Source organism: Microtus ochrogaster, chromosome 19, assembly GCF_000317375.1.
Source record: "Microtus ochrogaster isolate Prairie Vole_2 chromosome 19, MicOch1.0, whole genome shotgun sequence".
NCBI classification, from domain to species: domain Eukaryota; kingdom Metazoa; phylum Chordata; class Mammalia; order Rodentia; family Cricetidae; genus Microtus; species Microtus ochrogaster.
This window is the reverse complement of record NC_022021.1, coordinates 38,482,428-38,502,315: the sequence shown is the minus strand read 5'-3', so window position 1 is coordinate 38,502,315 and position 19,888 is coordinate 38,482,428. Positions and strand designations below refer to the sequence as shown.

The 19,888-nt window shown below is 34.5% G+C and overlaps 1 protein-coding gene across 2 annotated transcripts in view; it reads right to left on the bottom strand.

Annotated features, from left to right (window-relative positions):
- Cdh12 (cadherin 12) overlaps positions 1-19,888 on the bottom strand; it is a 783,606-nt gene that overhangs the window by 47,506 nt on the left and 716,212 nt on the right. For both annotated transcript variants that reach the window (XM_013349767.2, XM_026783769.1), the window contains one exon: positions 11,553-11,720. In XM_013349767.2, the coding sequence (XP_013205221.1) occupies positions 11,553-11,720 (168 nt within the window). The remainder of the gene's footprint in view (positions 1-11,552; positions 11,721-19,888) is intronic.

Below are 19,888 nucleotides of genomic sequence, written 5' to 3'. Positions count from 1 at the left end.
ATCATGCATCCTGATCCCAATCATCTCCTGTCCCTTGGCTTATGCAGTCTGCTCTTGCTACCTTCCCTCCCAAAGCAAAACAAAATTTAAAAATAAGACCAAATAAAAATCCCAACTCTTTCTTAAATTTTAGCTTTCACCAAAGTCTTACTGGGAAATGCCTGAGATAATACCAACTACAAATTACTTGAATTTTTCATTAAGGTGGCAAGATGTTACAAGTCATAGCTATTTAAGGCACACCAAGTTAACTTCTCATAGACAAAATACAAAGCAAAAACTCAAGCACAGAGTATGTTTCATTTTTTTCCTTTCATTTTTACTAGCAAATCGAAACATTAGAAGCAGTATTTATATTATGCGCGTGCCTGAGTAGTTATAATTGACATAAAATTCTGAAGCTACATCACGTCCCTTGAACTGGTGGATGAGCAGATGTAGTACAATCACATGGCCCAGTAGTACTGGGAATGTTCTTGAGAATTTCCTGACAGGATAAAAAGATGGAGGTCTGTGCTGAACAACCCACTGTAAATCCTCCTCTGGTCAGGCATAGAAAAATTATTGCTAAATGTACCAAGGAAATGGCTGGCAATGAATGTGAGAGCAACAGGAATCTGTAGATTTCATTGAAGACAGTGGGAAACAATGAAGGCACAGTGGGGGTGCAGCTGCTGGAGAGAGGGGCAATGTACAGATGAGACTTTAAAAATATAAGGCCATGAGGCAAAGGCCGTGGAATATTTCTGCTTACACTTTAGCATCTGTTCACGGAGAACAATTTCAAATTATAGATTAAGTTCATAGTGTAGCGTTTGATGGCAAAACCTTAAAATCATTGTTAAAGTAACTGTCAAGGAGAAATATCATAGTCTGATGTCATCTCTAGGGGATTATAGTTAGTGAAGTTGCTTTGTCAGAATTAAGACTTCCCAGTGTGTTTGCGTGGGGGCATCTTCAATTCTGAAAGGTAATCTAAAGGCCATCAGGAAACTCAGACTAGAGATGAAATGGCCTCCTTTTCTAGGCAATCTGCTGAGATATGAATTTCCTGTTTTATAGAAGGGCATTTTATGAGGCCAATAACAGAAAATGTGAAGACAGCTATTCTTTGTAGCACTTTATCAATATAAGCTATGTTGTGAGAGCAGTTCTTTCTGAAGACTGTCAACACATATGTCCAAAAGTCGATTATTCTCTAATGGCACTGGAAAACTTGTGATAAATTGGATTCTTCTCATTTTTCACCAATGATTGACTTGATACTAAGAACTCAGTAGGCATCCTTCAGAATTAAGATATAATCAAAGGAAAGCAGTGGTTTGTGAATTCAATGTTCTTGCCCTGAACTTTTAGAGTGCCTATAAAAAACAAAGGCACAGGGCAGTGTTTTTTCTGATCTTACATTTCAGGCATACACTTTTATTGACATGGTAGACATCTGTGTTCATCATGACTAGTATATTATAAAAGAAAAAAATATAACATATGCTGTGATAAAATCTACTGAATGTGGGGGAAATCAGTGAAACTATGTGCTTGTCATGTAAGGTTGTTTAGGTTTCCTCCATTTATTTATTTTCCAATGACTTGGCATTTTATCATTGCTAGAATCTAAACAGCAATACAGCTGAGGTCATTCAGATTCATTTAAAACTCTGAAGTTATGCACAACTGTGCCAAAGCTAAATCAGCAAGACATACAGTGAAATTACATTGCCATCATTTCTAGTTGCCTCATTTTGATGCATATAAAGCATTGGAATGGTGCTACCTGTACAACACAGATTAAGAAATGAAATCAGGGACAAAGAATTGTTCTCTAAGTCTGTCAAATATATGCTCTCATTTTTATCAAATATACACATTATGCCTAACAAAATCACCATTTCCTGAGAAACAGAGAAAATTGTATGCAGGAGATTATGTGGAATTTCAGTGATCGTTTCTGTAATTTCTTACAGACAATGTTTTGTGTTATTTCCACTGCAGTAAACATAGCTGCTGTTATAGATTAATTCATATTCTTTAAGTGATTTTGCCATATGAAAAAAATCATGGCTTGATTGTATTTGGAGCATTACAACTTATTTTGTAGGGAGTGGGAAAGAGAAGTCAGAATCTATTGCCATCCAAAACCAAAGCTCTAAAATATACTTTCTTTTATTATTTTGTTCCAAGAAAACTAAGAAGAATAATTGAAGAAAAAATATATATATATGTGTGTGTGTGTGTGTGTGTACGCATGCATAATTAACAAAATTATATTATACCTTAAATAATTATGTGATATATAAAGCCTCTAAGAAGAAACTGCACAGATGAATTATAAAATACCATAATAACATTTGGTAAAATGAAAATAAAAATTGAATAATCCAGTACATATTCTTTTGAAGCACAGCATATTTATAAAAAAATATAGGAATTCAGAGTTCAACTGTACTTAGAAGTGAGCCATCCTTGTAACTGGGAGTTCGAAGCAATCCAAAACAATGTAAATCAAAGCAAATGCTAAGAGGGAGATTTATGTGTCTGGGACTAAGCAAAGTTTTTCTCTAGAAAGGAAAGGCTTCATATTCAGTGTCTAGAAACATAAAAATGTAACTAAATGAAAGTAAATTCAAATCAATTGTAAGTATTAGAATATTGGTAATACTGGAAAACTTAAAATAATTCTTTTCAGATTGATTAAAATACTGATAATTTTGAGCTACCAAAAACATAGTAAAATATTACATTTGAGAATGAAATTTAGGAACTACTTAACTACTAAACCTGTGATTAAGTGATTGGATTTAGACGTTGATCCAGTGATAATCCTCCATTGCCTCTGTGACTTATTATCTAATTTTATACAAACAGAAAATGTAGACAAACAAAAAGTTGCTTTTAATGTTTTTCTTCTATCTTTATGACAAAAGGCTAAAAGCTACAAGAAACCATCTATGAAGACCTAATAAATTATGATAGGAATTATGAAAGACAGTTTTTTACCTAACAGAAAACAAACTGATGTATTTATGGAGAATTATCAGATTTCTTTATTGTTACACTGATGGCATTTATGGCCTAGCTGCAAACGTAAGGAAGCGGTTTCATTCCACGGCACTAGAGTGACATGTAACCTCAAAGGAGAGTTGAAAATTCAATTCAATGTTTATGATATGTAGACGGAAAACACGAGCTGGGTTCTTGTGACATTGAGCTTGTGTGATCAGCTAGTGGGACACATTCCAAAATGAACCAGACGACAGTTTGATAAGTTCGTAATTTCCTGCCTCTCTGTTTTCTCCTCACACGCCCTGTGACCTGTCAATCCTGCCAGCAGAAGGCCTTTCCACATATTGACGTCTCCACAGCCCTCTTCATGTTCCTTGATTCCCAACTAAAAAACGGGGCTCATCATTTCAATTCATGTTATCCACTAACTTACATATTTTAATGTACTTTTTTGTTAATGTAATTTGACCAAAGCCACCTTTAGTTAATTATGACTTTACAGAATGCAAGAATTGGTTAGCAGAGCAAACTCCAAGGAGTAGCCTGGTACCACATATGCTGGGACCATTACATTTTAAACGCATCATCAATAATGCTTGAAAATATGCAGATTTTAATGCGAACTAATGGTCATTTCTCTATGACTTGTATTTTTATCTTCTTATAACACTGTTTGCCTTATTAATTTTACTGCTTAATCAAATGGTGGATTTGAGTGGACTTCAAATACAAACTAATAAGAGTAATTTCAGCTTCCCCACCCTTCAAATGCTGCCACATTAGTGATCAGAAGTTCAACAGGCACGTAGTGTGTAGTGTCTTTCTTTAGGGTCCGATCACTCCTTCATTTTTTTTTTTTTTTTTTTAGAGATTCTATGCTTTGTTTCTCCTCGGATAAAGCCAATGCTGAAATAAAATATCAACTATAACAAAACTGATGCTATGTTAATTGTAAGCATCTCTAATACCCAGTTTACCTTTATTAATTAGTAATGCCGTTTACATTTTATTAATTAGAGCACCAACTGTTTTAGAATTAGAACCACTCCTCCCCTGTCTGTAAGACAACCAGGACCTGCAGCAGGTGGGAAATTAAATGCACAAAACGTGGCAATCCTTTCTCTGTCGAGTTTTTGGTTACCATCATTTTGCCTGGGGTATTTCCACACTCACGTGGGACAGCTAAGCCACAGGATGGATTGCACAGCTTTAATCCTCTCCCGTCCATTGTTCCTCCCACAGTCTTCAACACAGAAACGTTGCCTGTGTACTGATGGCACAGTACCCTCAGCATCCAGATTCTTCACTGGTCCACTCACATCCATGTCTTGTTTCAGGAGATTTCTCTGGCAGATCATTGCATGACTCTGGCTTTATTTCCCTTTTGCAAACACATTCTTTACTTCCCTGTTGTCGTGTAATTAGTTTTTCTAATAAATTGTATTCCTTCCCTCTCCTTTCTTTCCCAGGACATTTTAACTTTTCTAAACACAAGGCAAACATTGTCATGAAATCTCCAATCATTGTCATGAAAAGAAAATTGGGCATTATTATTAGCTCGGGGCAAGCAGAAGGCTCTCCACCAAACCTAGCGAGGAAAGGCAATTTTCCACTTCTTTATGAGATGACAATGCTGCTTCCCTCTCCCCAAAAGTTCCTCTGGGAAAAATTTTCCTATCATCCCTCACTGTAAAATGATGTTTTAATAACCATTAAATACAAGGTTTTGACTGATGACTTCAGATATTTTTTTTTAAATGTGTTTTTACTAAAATTTCTGAAATTTCACCTGGCCATGAATTATTCATCTAATTCTAGTATCAGCATTGAACTACCCAAATTCATTTCTCATTATATCTTTTTTGGGGATGATTAGAAAAAGAGGGCAGCACAGAAATAAGTAAAAATACTTCAGTGTAATTGTTCTGCGTTATTCTTATAAGCATGATTCATTAATCTAACCATAAACTACCTGACAGTCAAGACCAGAAATCTCAGTCTGTACTTAGACTCTTTTTCTTTAGCCTATTTCCTTACTCTTTTATCTTCTTCCTCAATGTTTTTATATTTTGGATCCACCTTATATGCATTTTCTGAGATTTATATTTAAAATTATTATCAAATATCTGTATATATATCAGATATATAATAGTTATAGTATTATATATATTTATTATATATAATTATATATATTTAAAATATTAAAACTAATATTTTAGATAGATAGATAGATAGATAGATAGATAGATAGATAGATAGATAGATAGATAGATGAATAGATAGACAAATTGGAAAACTAATATTTTAAATATCTCCCCTGAAAATCATAGTATCTTGACCTACACACATTGTGACTTAGCTCTGAAATTCTCTAAAGCCCCTGCTGCCCAATCCCTTTCCTGATAGTTGACTATTTCAGTGAATACTACAATAGTATTACAATTACATTACCTGGAGTCCTTCCTCCAGAGCAAAACGTCCCTTAACATCCTAAAATCAACATACTGCTTCCTAGAGAGTATCCATTGCTACTGGGAATACACAGTGCAAACCTTATGTCTGTGCTACTGTAGTGGGCTTCAAACTTTATTTTGCTTACTACTTTCCTCTTCTTCAGGTGACATATTTTTGTCATACATAACTGAAAATATAGAATGAATCCTTTCTGTTGTACTCATAAGCACCACGTTAATTTTTATTCTACCACAGAGATAATTTGGAAAGAAATATATGAAACCTTTAGACAATCTGGGTTTCAACACAAAGTAGAGAATATACTTGTTGCAATCAATCATGTAGTCCTTTCCATTTTCTGTAATTTTTTAAGCATTTTATTATAGTTAGTTAATTTTATCCTCACATTAATACTATGAGATTGACACTACTATAATAATTTACTGTTATTCAGGTCCTAGTAAATGTTTAACAACTATATTGGAGGAGGCAGGGGCACTAAGTCTAGGCAATAATTTTAAGTGTACGTTCATTTCTGTTGTGAAAAGATTCCAACCATAGCCTTTTACAGCTCAGTATGTGATTGAACATAGATTTAAGAGATGAGCACAACTGACTTTGATGATTGGGTTGAACCAACTACCAGTCTATAAAATTAGAAAATCCAGGTCCCAATCCTGATGGAAGGGGCAGTGAAGTGGTATTATTATTTTTTTATCTACTACATGATTCTGCATTCACTCCACCCACATCACCTGATCCCCCTTTCTGTAAATCCATCAATACTGGCCAGAGGCATCAACTCTCATAAAACATGAATGACTCAAAATTCATAACCTCAATGCCACTGTAGTATGCAAATACCAGTGTAAGTGTTTTGATAAGTTACTTGTATGGAGATTATTTTCAAACTTTGAACACAAAGTTCAAGGTAACTAACTACCTTTTGTAAAAGCATTAGAAAACTCAAGGTGATATTAGAAGAAACCATAGCTCTAACTGTGAATTGATTCAATTTTCTTTAAGACAAAAAGGAGGAAAATTGTAATTCTTCTTGTTCTAGTTATTTTTTCCTTCATATATTGTATTCCTGAATTATAGGTAACTAACATTATATTTAATACTACATCTGTGGTTATTAGAAGAAGCATTGAAAACATATGCATATTATCATAGAAGAGTCTTCTGCCTATAACACTTTCTGAAATTGGAAATGTCAAAGAAGCCAATTTCATAGATCTGTGGAACATAGCCCAATTCCATCTTTTAATAACTGCCAACATAATGCTTCTGGTTCTACAAACTATGTATATTTAATATACTTAATTTATAACCTCTATTCCTGTTACAGAGTACTAAGTATGATGGAGACCTTGGCAAGAGCTCACAGTATATCAAGCACATCAATAACGTTCCATTGTTCATCAATTATACAGAATACATTTAATATTCCCCTAAAGTCCCCATTAAATATGTAAACATTTCATTTATTTGCTTTTTCTATGTAATCACTTTCCCACCTAATAAAGTGGGCCACGCTGGCAGTTTCAGGAATATGGAACAATATTATAGCATATCTTAAAATAACTGTAGTTTTCTTTTAAATTATTAATACAGTGAACACCTAATGTAACGATCTGCTAAGAAATGTAAGGATTTTAAATTTTCTTGAGTATATTTTTTTCTTCAAAATTCCAGTCTCTCATAATTTCCCTTATTATGAGATAATCAGGAAAAGATTGAAAATTTCATTATATCAACCCTTATTATATTTAAGATACATTTTACCCCAAAGTAGTTACTTGATAGCCACTATTTACTGACTTTCAAATCTGATGCTCAGTTTTAACTTTCTGCTTTTTGCCTGCATTTTTGAAACATTACCTAAGTCTTCCTAGGTTTTTAGTTCATATCTTAAATAGCTTTCTTCTGATATTCATACAATAGAGACTATCCCCACTTTTAATTTGGTAATTACTTAGAAGTGTTTTTTTCATTCTTTTGTTTTTTTGTTTTTACACTGCTAGGTTGCTAGTAACTCTCTATATGGACTTCTTTGGATATTACCTTATGTTTTTAACTGGTCTCACAACTTAGGAGTCTCTTTGTTTGCTACTAATAAGTCTTAGAATAGCTCTCAGTAAATGATATCGATGTTTTCATTTCCCAACCCTCTAAGATTTGCTCCATGTGCTTGCAGATGCCCTTGTGCATTTGTGTCATGTGCATATCTCTATAATAACTTTTATTGCAATTTGCATGATTTCCTATTAATTTTCTAATTATCCTCATCATACAGCAACAGCTTGAGAGAACAGATTAAAATTTCATTCCCTTTATAGTGTATGAAACAGAAATCACATGTGTTTTGTTAATTTTAGGTAAATAAAACTTGCAATAAAACTTTCTTGTCTGCTTTATCACTTTGATCAATTATAAGGTAAAAGGAAATAAAGAATTATAAACAGTATTAAATACATATCAATGTTACAATGATTTTGTTTGTATGATTAAATATTGGCACTATTGTCAAAAATTACTTATTAAAATTTAGAGGTATTTGTATTTATTACTTTTCTTATCACTTCATTATTCTTTGATTATCCTTTGGACAAAAATTAAGCAGAGTGTCTTGTCATTAATCTGATTTTATCTGCGGCTCGAACCTCATTTACAGTTTCTATGTGTGGCTTAGAAATGCTTCTTAGACTCTTTTACATATTGCAGATTTGATATTTTTATTATCTCTTATTCATGTCTTTCCCAACACATTTTGTAAGCAGAGAAAATGATAATTTCTACTAGGATAATCTGTTATTTAGGTTTCAAGATAACAATGTCTTTCACTGTGCATCAGCATTTCTTTTTTTCTTCTTCTTTTAATTCTTTTTGCATTTCTTTTGTCTCAATGTTTACTCATATAAACCATGCAATTGCACAGCGACCCTATGACATCATCTTCAGCATCAAAATATACCACATCCTCAAAGACATTATTCTAACACATTGATATATATGTCAACAGTCCACTGAAGTTGCACACATCAATACAGAAATGTACATCCCTATTTTAGCACTGCAGCATTCTACAAACAATTGTTTTCTGTACCCATATGCTCAATTATAGAACAGGCTGGCCCTTAAATATACTATGCTTGGCATGCATTGAAGATTTTAATAATATTCCTCCTTATCCTTGGAATACATTCTCTTCTCAAATTCTTCTGTGACATGCTAGATAATTTCCACTCAAATGCTCAGTCTATACAAATATTTCCCTACTAATCCAATGGAGATATACTTGCGTTTCTTATTGATAAAAACGATAGCACCAATGATAACTTACTTTTAGAAATAAATTAAACATTATAAATTCACCTACCTCCTTGCCATAGTGTATTTTTGTCTGTTTGTTAAGTGAGGAAATATATATTTTAATTCCTATCTTTTCAGAATCAATAACAAGATGTCTATATGTGTATATGCTTATACAAATACATGCATACATATGTATATACATGTTTTTCTGTATATGTGTTGCTTTTATTGATTGATTAAAAAAGCTGTTTCAGCCAATGACTTAGCAGAGTAAAGCCAGACAGGAAATCAAAAGAGAAATATAGGGAGAGAGTAGGCATAGTTTGACAGATGCCATGTAGCTTCTGAAGGAGGCACACAGCATATAATTTCCCAAGAATCATGAGGTAACACCCCATGAACCTCAAACCCTAAGAGTCAACCAAGTGCTATGCTAATTATTATTTTTGTTGTTGTTATAGAAGATGAAGGCTTTCAGCATTGCAACTTAGACATCAACCCAGCCATAAAAACTTCAACCTGAAATTTGTCTTGCCTATAAGATGTGTTGCGGAAATGGACACATAGAACTTGTGGGAATGGCCAAACAATTATTGGTACAACTTGAGGCCAGTGCCAAGAGAGGTTTTCATTGCCCTACACTCTTTAGAGGGCCATGAACGAGAGCCTGGACAACCAATATTCATATCCCATAATATAAAATTAGAATTTTAATGAATTATTTAAATAAAAAATATTTGAGTCACAAGAATTGTACCTCATTATCATAGATGACAAGGCTATTGAAATACGTACATATAATGGAGTCTAAGTATAGCTAATTAATCTGCATTAAAGTGTTATGGTTTCTAATTTCCTTCCATAATATTTGACTATCAGACTTTTATTGATCATGAATTGAAACCTTTACACAAAGAAAATATACTGCAATTTTTTGAAAGAAGTTAAGATGATGATATAAAATTTAGAAAAAACAACAAAACATCTAAATAGAGAAATAGTGTCAACAGTGCAAATTTTCTTATGTAATCCCAGGAACAAATAATACTTGTATTAAAAGGAAAATATTCTGTATTTCAATTTATTTAAAACTGATTAGGAAAAGAACTACAAATGATTAAATCATGCTTCCTCTAAAATCATGAATGAAACCACCCAGCCTTAGTATTCTAATTCTGTGGAGCACAGAAATAATCCTCGCAAATACATCAGAAAATGAGTAAGTACCAACTGGTGTTAAATGTAACACTCCAAAGAAACCTGGATGAAGCCAGTGTGAGAAGCATCATATCTCTAAAGGAGACAGTTACAGAGAAGTAATAGGTGAGAACCATTCCATTTTCCCAGAAAGTAAAGCAATTCTCACCTATCACAAATCTACAATGAGGTACATATTGATCAGAGTAAAAGCAATGTTCAGAAAAGAAACATGACAGATTCTAAACTTCTCAAATGGTTCAACACATGCACTTGCTAAAAATAAGTCACAAAATCTATATATGGCAACTGTCTATTATAAAAAGCATGGTAGCATATGTTTATAGTTAAGTCTTGCCTCATATTTTATGCATTTAGATTCATTTTTTTAGTTAGCAAGCTATCATGGTCAGTACACTAGCAAGTGGCTAGAATGTAATTTCACTCACTTTAATAGCAAAAGCATGATTACACCATTATGGACCCGCCTATGTGCTGTGTGATATTTTGATCGTATTCTGACAAATGAAACTTGCTTGGAGTCAGAGAGTAGAGCTGGGCACTAGTTGACCATAATTGACCAGAGACGTTTTGGATGACTGAGGACAGAAAGTAGTAAGGCAGGGCAGAGAAGGATCTCGGCCCTTTATGAGGAAGAAATGGAACAGGTAGGAGAGGACTGGGTGGCTTATCTGTTTCTCTGATCTTTCAGGTTTTACCATGATGTCTGACTCCCAAATGTTGATCAATAATAATTAGACTAACTCTTCCATATTATCATAACACAAAGCATAATTTCCTTTAAAACTTAAAGGCATATATATTTTTTTAAATCTATCATAACCTGCTTCCTGAATATCAATAGTGTTTAGAGATGTTTTTACTTTTTGCGGCATTAAGATATAACATGGTCACTCACCTCTTAAACAGTTTACCTGAGTTAATGGGAGCTCATCAGCTCCAGCTGGAGAGGGAAGGAACCAGCATGGGACCAATCTAGACCCCCTGAATGTGAGTGACGGTTGTATGGCTGGGCAGACTGCTGGGCCACTGGCAGCGGCACTGGGATTTATCCATACTGCATGGACTAGCTTTTTGCGAACCCATTCTCTTTGGATGGATACCTTGCTTAGCCTAGATATAGTAGGGAGAGCCTTGGACCTTTCCCAAAGCAATGTGCTTTACCCTCTCTGAGGAGTGGATGGGGGTGGCATTGGGGGTTATGGGGATTAAATGGAAGGGTGAGAGGGAATGGAAACTGGGATTGCTATGTAAAATTTAAAACAGGTAGTTTGTTTTCTTTTTTAAAAAAATAAAAGAAATTATTAAAAACAGATATGTCATAGTATATTTTATTATTTTATTTTATATTATATTATTATCCTTTAGAAGCCTGTTTTTTTTTCTAATGAGAGACAGAGATAGAGTGGATTCAGATGGGAGAAGAGATAGGAAGGAACAGTAGGAATAAAGGGAGGGGAAACCAAAATCGTGATATATCATGAAAGAGAAAAATATGTCATGGTAAGTAATTTCTTTTAGCAACATTTGCAAAGATGGTGAAGATGTAGCTGACATACTTTTTGGGAATCGAGGTGGGTTGTCATTGACATCAGTGAGGGTAATATTGACAATTGTTGTTCCCGCGAGGCCACCGAGTTGTCCTCCCATGTCCTTCGCTTGAATGAGGACCTGGTACTGCTCTTTGACTTCTCTGTCCATGTTTGGCAACGCTGTCTTAATAACACCTTTGGGGGAAAGTGATAACAGAATCAATACCACAAACAGAATGCTTCCCCTGGCTCAGTTAGACAGAAATAAAAGAAAGTAGTTATGTCTATATTTATTATCAATGAAACATTAAATAAAAACTCTATCAAAAATTAAAATAACCTAAGTACCCTTACAGCTGGAATGTGGCTGTTTATTTATTTATTTATTTTGATTTTTCACAGTCACATGTTAAAATGTAGTCACGAGGAAAACAAGAAAATGACAGTGTATCTCAAAGTCCAGGACATCTCACCCCAAGTAAACTAAGTTACAGTATATTTATGTATTTGGGTCAACTCTGGGATGAAAAAAATTGTTGAAACTTTTAGATTAAATTTACATGTGGAATAATTCAGGTAATTAAACTTGCGAGTGTATAATTCTAAAGACTACTATTAACATCTCAATTCTTTAATGTTTACCAAAAAATCCACCTAATTTAAAACACATAAAATGTCTTATTTACATAATGTGTCTGTTTTGTTTTTCTGTAATTTCTCTAATTATTTTAGCTGAAAAATTCCATTTTCTCCCACTCCCTTAGCTGTCATCAGATATCATTATTATTGTGTGTTATTTGAGATTCCTTCCATCAAGGTAATTCAGTGTCCAGGATAGTGTCTTATGTTTAAAACTCATTTAGTATGTGATTGAATAGATTAATAATTGGGTGAATGAAATTTTTGCAGTTTTGAATCTGTATCACATATGCATATTTACATACAGCAGACATTTTTATTTTTGTATCCTGGTGTAAGAAATACTTTATATTTCTGTTTATTCATGGTAAAAAAAAAAAAAGTAAAACTTTCAGAATAATATGGAAGTTGAATTATATATTTTATATCAAATTCTAATAGTCAAGAGTTGTAACAGGTAGATATTGAAGAATCTTTACTTTAAGTACACATGACTTTGACAGTAGTAGGTTATATCTTAAATAAAAATGCATGCATGAATAATAAAATATCAGGCATCAATACAGTATATACCATTCAAATCAGTATCCCAGCATACATCCATATATCTGTGCTTGCTACCATCTACTTACCCACTGCTATATTTTTGCTAATGCATATTGAACTGCAATCTGAGAATTCGTCTGTCACTTGGCAGGAAATAGTTACAGAAAAGACATCCATCATTTTTGGTCCTAATGCTTTATTCATGAATTGGTACTGACACCATTTGATCCAATCTGTCTTCTCTTCAGCATGGGCTTCTGATGCTCTATTTTCAATGTTTCTAAAACTACGACTTTTAAACTTCACATCTCAGTGTTGTCTTACATACCTTACACTATGCGGCATCTATCTGATGGACAATGTTCACATTTTCAAAATAAATGCCTGGTTTTGACACTTGTCATTTGCTCTCTCTTCATATCACTGGTCGTGTACAATTTCTACTCAACTCACTATACAAAAAGTCCTTTATTTTCAATGTCCATATAGCTTTTACTCTACATCACCCACTTCTCTATCTTATTCATTCCAAGGTTAAAAACTTCAAAGCAGAGAAAATACTATATGAAATGGGGAAAAAAAGAAGAGGGTGAGAGAGAGAAGGAAAGAAAACAAGAGATAAGAAATAACGCTCCAGGATTCATCATCAGTGACTTGCTTCCTTCTATTAATAATGCTATACTTTGGGTTCACTGTAGATGAATATATCTATAATGTCCCATTTGTCATTAATAATTAATAAAAAAGTTTTCAGTTTTTGGCTATAGCTACAATCAGATACTATGTTATACTATGTGTATGAAAATAATAAGTAGGTGCTGTGCAGGTGGCTCTGTGGAAAAGTGTTGGCTGTGTACTTGTCATAGGATTGGGCTTCCGGGTATTTATATAATGGTCGTGTGAGTGTGGTAGACCACTTGTAATCCCGGAACTGGCAGACGGAGAGAGGAGATCTTCAGAGAACAAGGCTCAACAGATCTCCTGACTCAGTGAACTTTTCTCTCAACCTACAGACCCTGCCTCCATATATAGTGCAGTGAGTAATCAGAGAAGCCATACCTTGTGACCCGCTGTGCTCCACATGCCCCCATACAAATACGTGTGCTCATGTCATACACAAACACAGTTGCTAAAATAATAACAGTAATTAGGTCAAGCATAGATCATTTATTCTATTTTCCATATAACACATCATCTAGTAGTATCAAACTCAAATTGTGATGAGACTCTTACTTACAATTGTATTAAATATTTAATACTTTAGTGAGAATGCATGTTCCACAGCATGTGTATGTGAGTAAATGTCAAAGTATACCTGCAAGAATCTGTTCTGGTCCTCTCCTTCTATCATGTGAACTCCAGGGAGCCAATTCAGTTTCTCAGGGTAGGCCTGACAGGATGCACCTTCAGCCTCTAAGTTTTGCTAGTGTTTTCCCATTTAGTTGTCAAGGAACAACTATAAACTCTTATGCATGCATAGGTACAAATGAAAATGAGACCAAAATTCTTTCTTCCTATGACTCAGTTTAGTCATTGAGAGCTTTTTCCTCACTACGAAAAGCAATTACATTTTTCTATATGACAAGTCTATCTATCATTTTCTGGATTCATGCACACCTTACACAGAAACAGTTTTTCCTTTATTTTCTTCATGTGTTATGTGTGTGTGTGTGTGTGTGTGTGTGTGTGTGTGTGCATGTGTATGAAAGTATGTGTATATACATGCCTTGCACAGCGCCCCCATGTCTGCGCTCGGTGCGCTATTACCCAGTTGAGCTTCGGGCAAGGGGGCTAGAGGCTAAAATACACAGACACACACAGACAGACACAGCAACACGGGTCATCTTTGAATTCCCCAAGAATGCCCCCTTTATTGTGTTCAGGGGCAGATTATATAGAGATAGGCACGCCCCAGCCAAAACCCACCAGAAACCACTCTCCTGCCATCAGGAACTCCTGAAGGTCTCGTGCTCAGAGCAGCTGTAGGCACTCAGATCAGAGGATTACAAGAAATTCAGGATAGTATAAGCTATACACATATACACATGTGTGTAAGACCAAGTTTGTGTTGGAAATCAGAGGACAGTTCTGTGGCATTAGTTCTCTTCTTTAACCCTTTGTTCTTTAGGAATTGTATACAAGTTGTAAGGCGTAAGCAAAGGTCCATAATTGCTGAGCTGTATCACTCACTCAATATTTTCCTTTCAAGACTAAACCCTCCATGACCATTCTGTTGATGCGTGTATCTCATCATTCCTTTAACAAATTCATCAATTTATTCAGTGCATTTTTGTTTGCATGCATTGGTGTGTATAGTGATTTCTGTAGCAGTTTACAGAAACATCATTTCTGTGTTTGAGGTAGGCAGAGTACAAACTTGCGTGTCTTTCTCAGGAGTTAACTTTCATAGATTTTTGAGACAGGTTCTCTCCCAAAGACCTAGAGATTCCTGACAGCTCAGCAACCCTGAGGAACTGCCATCTAGCTTTGGGATTACAAGCATACACCACTGCACTTGGTATAGATATCAAACTCAGCTCCCCAAGCCTGAGCAGAGAGAACGGTCTGAACATTCTTTTCCTGCAGGCCCTGCACACCTCATTTCTAAAACTGACACTGTTCTGAACTCTTGAGATCTCTTGAAATCTGAAGTTGAAGAATTAAAGAAAATAATGCAGACAGAAGTTTCTGTCCTGCCTGGTCCTGTAGCCATTCAGTCCCAAATAAACACATAGAGGCCTATATTAATAACAAACTCAATATTATCACTCTAGTAATATGAATTACTAACTTAGTCAGTAGAGCATGAGACTCTTAATCTTAGGGTAGTGGGTTTGGGCCTCGCATTGGGCACCATTTGTAATCTGAAACTGCACTTTCTTTTTCCATCTGCGTAGACCCAAATAACCACACAGAAACTATAAAATCATATTCTGTTTTGTACTCTATGCTCACATATTGTTATTGCACATGTTGCAGAACAAAAAGAACACAATATCTGTGTTTCTCTTATTGGATGAGTATTTTCCTTGACAAATGTTTGCTTCTTAATATACATTTACTTCCATTGATTCTCTTGTACTTAATATACATTTACTTCCATTGATTCTCTTGTACTTGCATGTACACAGTCACATCAGTTTATTCATTCAGATAAATGTATAAAAGATTGACTACTTTGTTTCGGGAAACTTCCAGCTTTGTCTTAAAGGGAAGAAATTATTGTTTACCAATATTAACTTAAACATTTGAATTCTGTAAGACTGTATTCTGAACTTTCACCAAGACAAATTTCAAGTAATAAATCATCATAAGGACTCATAATATTTGAAGGATTGCCTCAGTGCATATGATGTTGACCTTTGTTGAAATTTTAGTATCTGACCTTATAGGAATTAACCCTTTTAAACCTTAAAGCTACCTATAAATATCAATGTTTATACTTGAAGACAAACACTAATTTCGTGCATGAGAAGCTCTTCTTACAAGGAAGGATCGTGAATGTGGTAATTCAGAGATCCTTAATATTGTGAGAACAAGCAGTACTTGAGTGCTTATCTATGAACAAAACCATCACATGATCTCTGAACTTAAGGCCATACCACAGAGGACAGAAGAGAAAGAATTTAAGAGGCACAAGTCCAGGAGAAGGGCTATGAAATACTATCTCCAGGGTATGAAACAGTTTTTGCAACCATAGAGTCTCAGCAACCACTCTTGCCTACACTGGGCCTACACAAGACTCAGCCTGTTGCCAGTCAGTTGTTGCCAGTTGAATTTGGGATATACTTGTGGGATTTGGTTCTGCCATAATCCACCTGGCTGATCTATTGGCTATTGGGAGGTACCTGGGGACAGCAGTCATTGTCTTCAGGTTTTTGGCTTCTATGGAGTTCACTAGGTTTCAATAGCTTGTTTCAAACCATGGCACCAGAAATGCTTCTGGTTGACTTAGTCACCAAAGAAAATAAAGGCCTGAATGTGGCATATGATGTGTCATGGAGATAGCAGAGCTTAGTGGGTGAAAGCAATCAAGTTTACTTTACACATACACAAAATTTCAAAAATTCAGATTTAATAAAGTTGTAAAAAATAAAGATGAGATATCATATGGAAGTAAGTTTTATTTTGGACACAGTCTTGGGATTTTTGCTGCTAAATGTAAGAGATACATTCAGGTGCAAGTTTCTTGAGAATTTCTCCAGAATTGGGCAATCTTTATCAGGTTTCTTCCTATGAATTCTGAGGTGGGCAGGGTTGTATAATTTAAATTATCAAAAGTAGTAGAGGAAGAAATCAAGTAGATTCTATAGTTTTATTCTTACTGAATATGAGGAATTCATTAAGTGAGCAGAAGAGAAAAATTATAAGAGATATGTTTTATTTCTAAAAATATTAACCATATCTTAAGTATTTGATCAAAATTCTGGAGACAGTTATGTTGTGTTTATGGAATGACATATAGGCTTTTAATGATAAATTGCACTTAAACATGGTAAAAATCACAAATTTTATATTACACATATTTTTGCCATACTATAAAAGGAGGATTTTAAATTAAATAAATGATCCTGAAATGAAACATAATAAACCTTTCTCAAGTGCAACCTGTTTATTTTTTAAAAAAATATAGCCACATGACACAATGCACTAATCTATAGTTGTTTAAATTAGACTAGCTTGCAGAAAAAAAAAACTGTCAAAAGAATTTTATAGAAACATTAAGACAACAGAGTCAACTATTCATAGTAACATTGGTTTCTCCAAATGGAAGAATTTTTCATGGGCATGGAGACACAGTGTCCTGATGTCAACGTCGTAGATTAAATGTACTACTATTGGTGTGCGTATTTTTTACAGACTATAGTTCTTGTTGAGCTATATATTTTGAGATGATACATGTGTGATGCCATGTTTTATTGACCTCTTACAATATCACCCAAGAAGAGACTCTAGATCAGGAATTATTTCCATAAGCTGCCATGGGCATGGCTCTAATGCTTTGGCTTAATTATTAACTGACATGGCTCAGTATGGATAGCTCCATTCCATTTGGCATGACTTTAATTTTATAAAAGCAAAGAAAGCTACCTGAGCCTCAGGTCACAATATGTCACCTGGATCTATGCATTTATTCTCTTTTTGTGAATGTGGTTGTAATGCTTCCAGTGCCTATCTTGGCTTCTCACAGTAATGGACTAAATGCTCTCAAGGTGGTTTTTGTCAGGGATTTGTCACAGAAACAGAAATTAACCTGAACCAACTGTTTAATATAATGTTTACTATCACATAACCATAAAATATGATATATGAATTTATGATATTTTAAAAACTCACATATCTTCTTATTTTAAAATTCTACTGAGTAATTGTATAAGATAAAGAAATGAATATATACAATGTAAATTACTTCTTGGTTAAAGCAAATAATTTGGAAATAAAAGAACTTTTATGAGAAGTGAATTTTTTCTTGGTTCACTTCACAGGCTGACTCATTTTCCCTCAATGCCTACATATATATATATATATATATATATACACACACACACACACACACACATAGGAAGTTTGCTATTATCCACTGTGAAAGTAGAGAAGTAGAGTTAGGAATGTACATCAAACAGTAATATTAATACAGAAATCATTTACATATTCTCGTTTCAACTGAATAAGTAATGAGTATATTTATCTCTTTCTAAATGTGTAAGCACCAACAGTTTTTATGAGGCTCTCCCTTTAATAATAGTTTTAAATGGTCTCTACATTCAAATAAAAAATGTCAGATAATTTGGGTTTCCATGTATTTTATTTAATAACAGCAAACTGAATCATAAAAGGCTCTAGATAGCTGGAACAAATGGAGACTATTTCTGAGAAATTGCAATTATACTTGATTTTTGATTTTTTTTTATCTACCACAAGGTGATAAATTTGACAAAAGTCTTCTTAATGGTTTTTGGGCATGAAGGACTTGTTTTCATTCTCTTAATGAAGTGCCTCATCATCCATTCTTTTCCTGTCTAGTGGTCTGAGGCATTGTTACAGCAAGACTTCTGTCTCCAATCAAAATCAATGCCTCTGAAATTTATTATGCAGCTGATGCTTAGAAGAGATTTGCCTTTACCTCTAAATAGCAAGGTTCATAGCAAATTATAAATACAAAGTTATGGAGTTATGAAGCACATACATTTTCTACTGCAAAATAATACTTTTCATATACATTAGAATTTATCTACCTTACATATAAAGTACGTAGAGTTTTAGATTTACTCACATAATTTTATATGTGGTTTTATTTTATAGTAATCATTTTAGCTAATTTAATATGCTAAAATTTATTTTTCCTATATTTTTTATTCAGATAATGCTTCAATCCATCACACCTACAATAATTTTTTTTATTAGATTTCAGTCTTTCCGGGAAACATGTTTTGAGTTTGTGTAAGTCACTCACCCTGTAGAATTCATCACCACAACTCTAAGTTTGTGGGCTCTCTTGCTCCACCAACCACTACACACACCAAGTTTACTTTCTGCTTGTCTTTGTGTCTCTGCAAGGTGTTCCTTAGGGACTAAAGGGGGTTAAGCAACTGATAAGATCAGTGCTTTTATTTCTAGTCTGGTTTTCATTAAGGGAAATCTATAAGAAGAAGGGGCAAATAGGGCCTCCATGAGAAGATGGAAGGTTCACAGAAGTTTGCTTAATAGCCAGGCTGTATATTCTATCAACTGTTTTATTTCTCAGAAACTTTGTCAACTTTACATTTACAAAAGAAATTCCTGAATCATTTACCTCTCCATTGTAGTAATTGGAGTGGCGGGGCTGCGTCCCCAGCACCCAGGCTGCCTACATGGCTAGCTTATGCCCCGAAATAATTACACGGACAATGAATTCTATTAAACGCTGCTTGGCCCTTTAGCTCTAGCCCTTACTGGCTAATTCTGATATCCTGATCAACCCATTTCTAATAATCTGTGAGCACTGGTCTTACCGGGAAGATTCTAGCCTACGGCCATCCTGGGTCGGAGCTTCATTGCGTGTGTCTGCCTGGGAGAGGGGAGGATGGCGTCTCTCTTTGAGGCGTCTTATCTCACTTCCTCTTCCTCCAGGCATTCTGTTCTGTTTACTCCACCCACCTATGTTCTAAGCTATGAGCCCAAGCAGTTTGTTTATTACT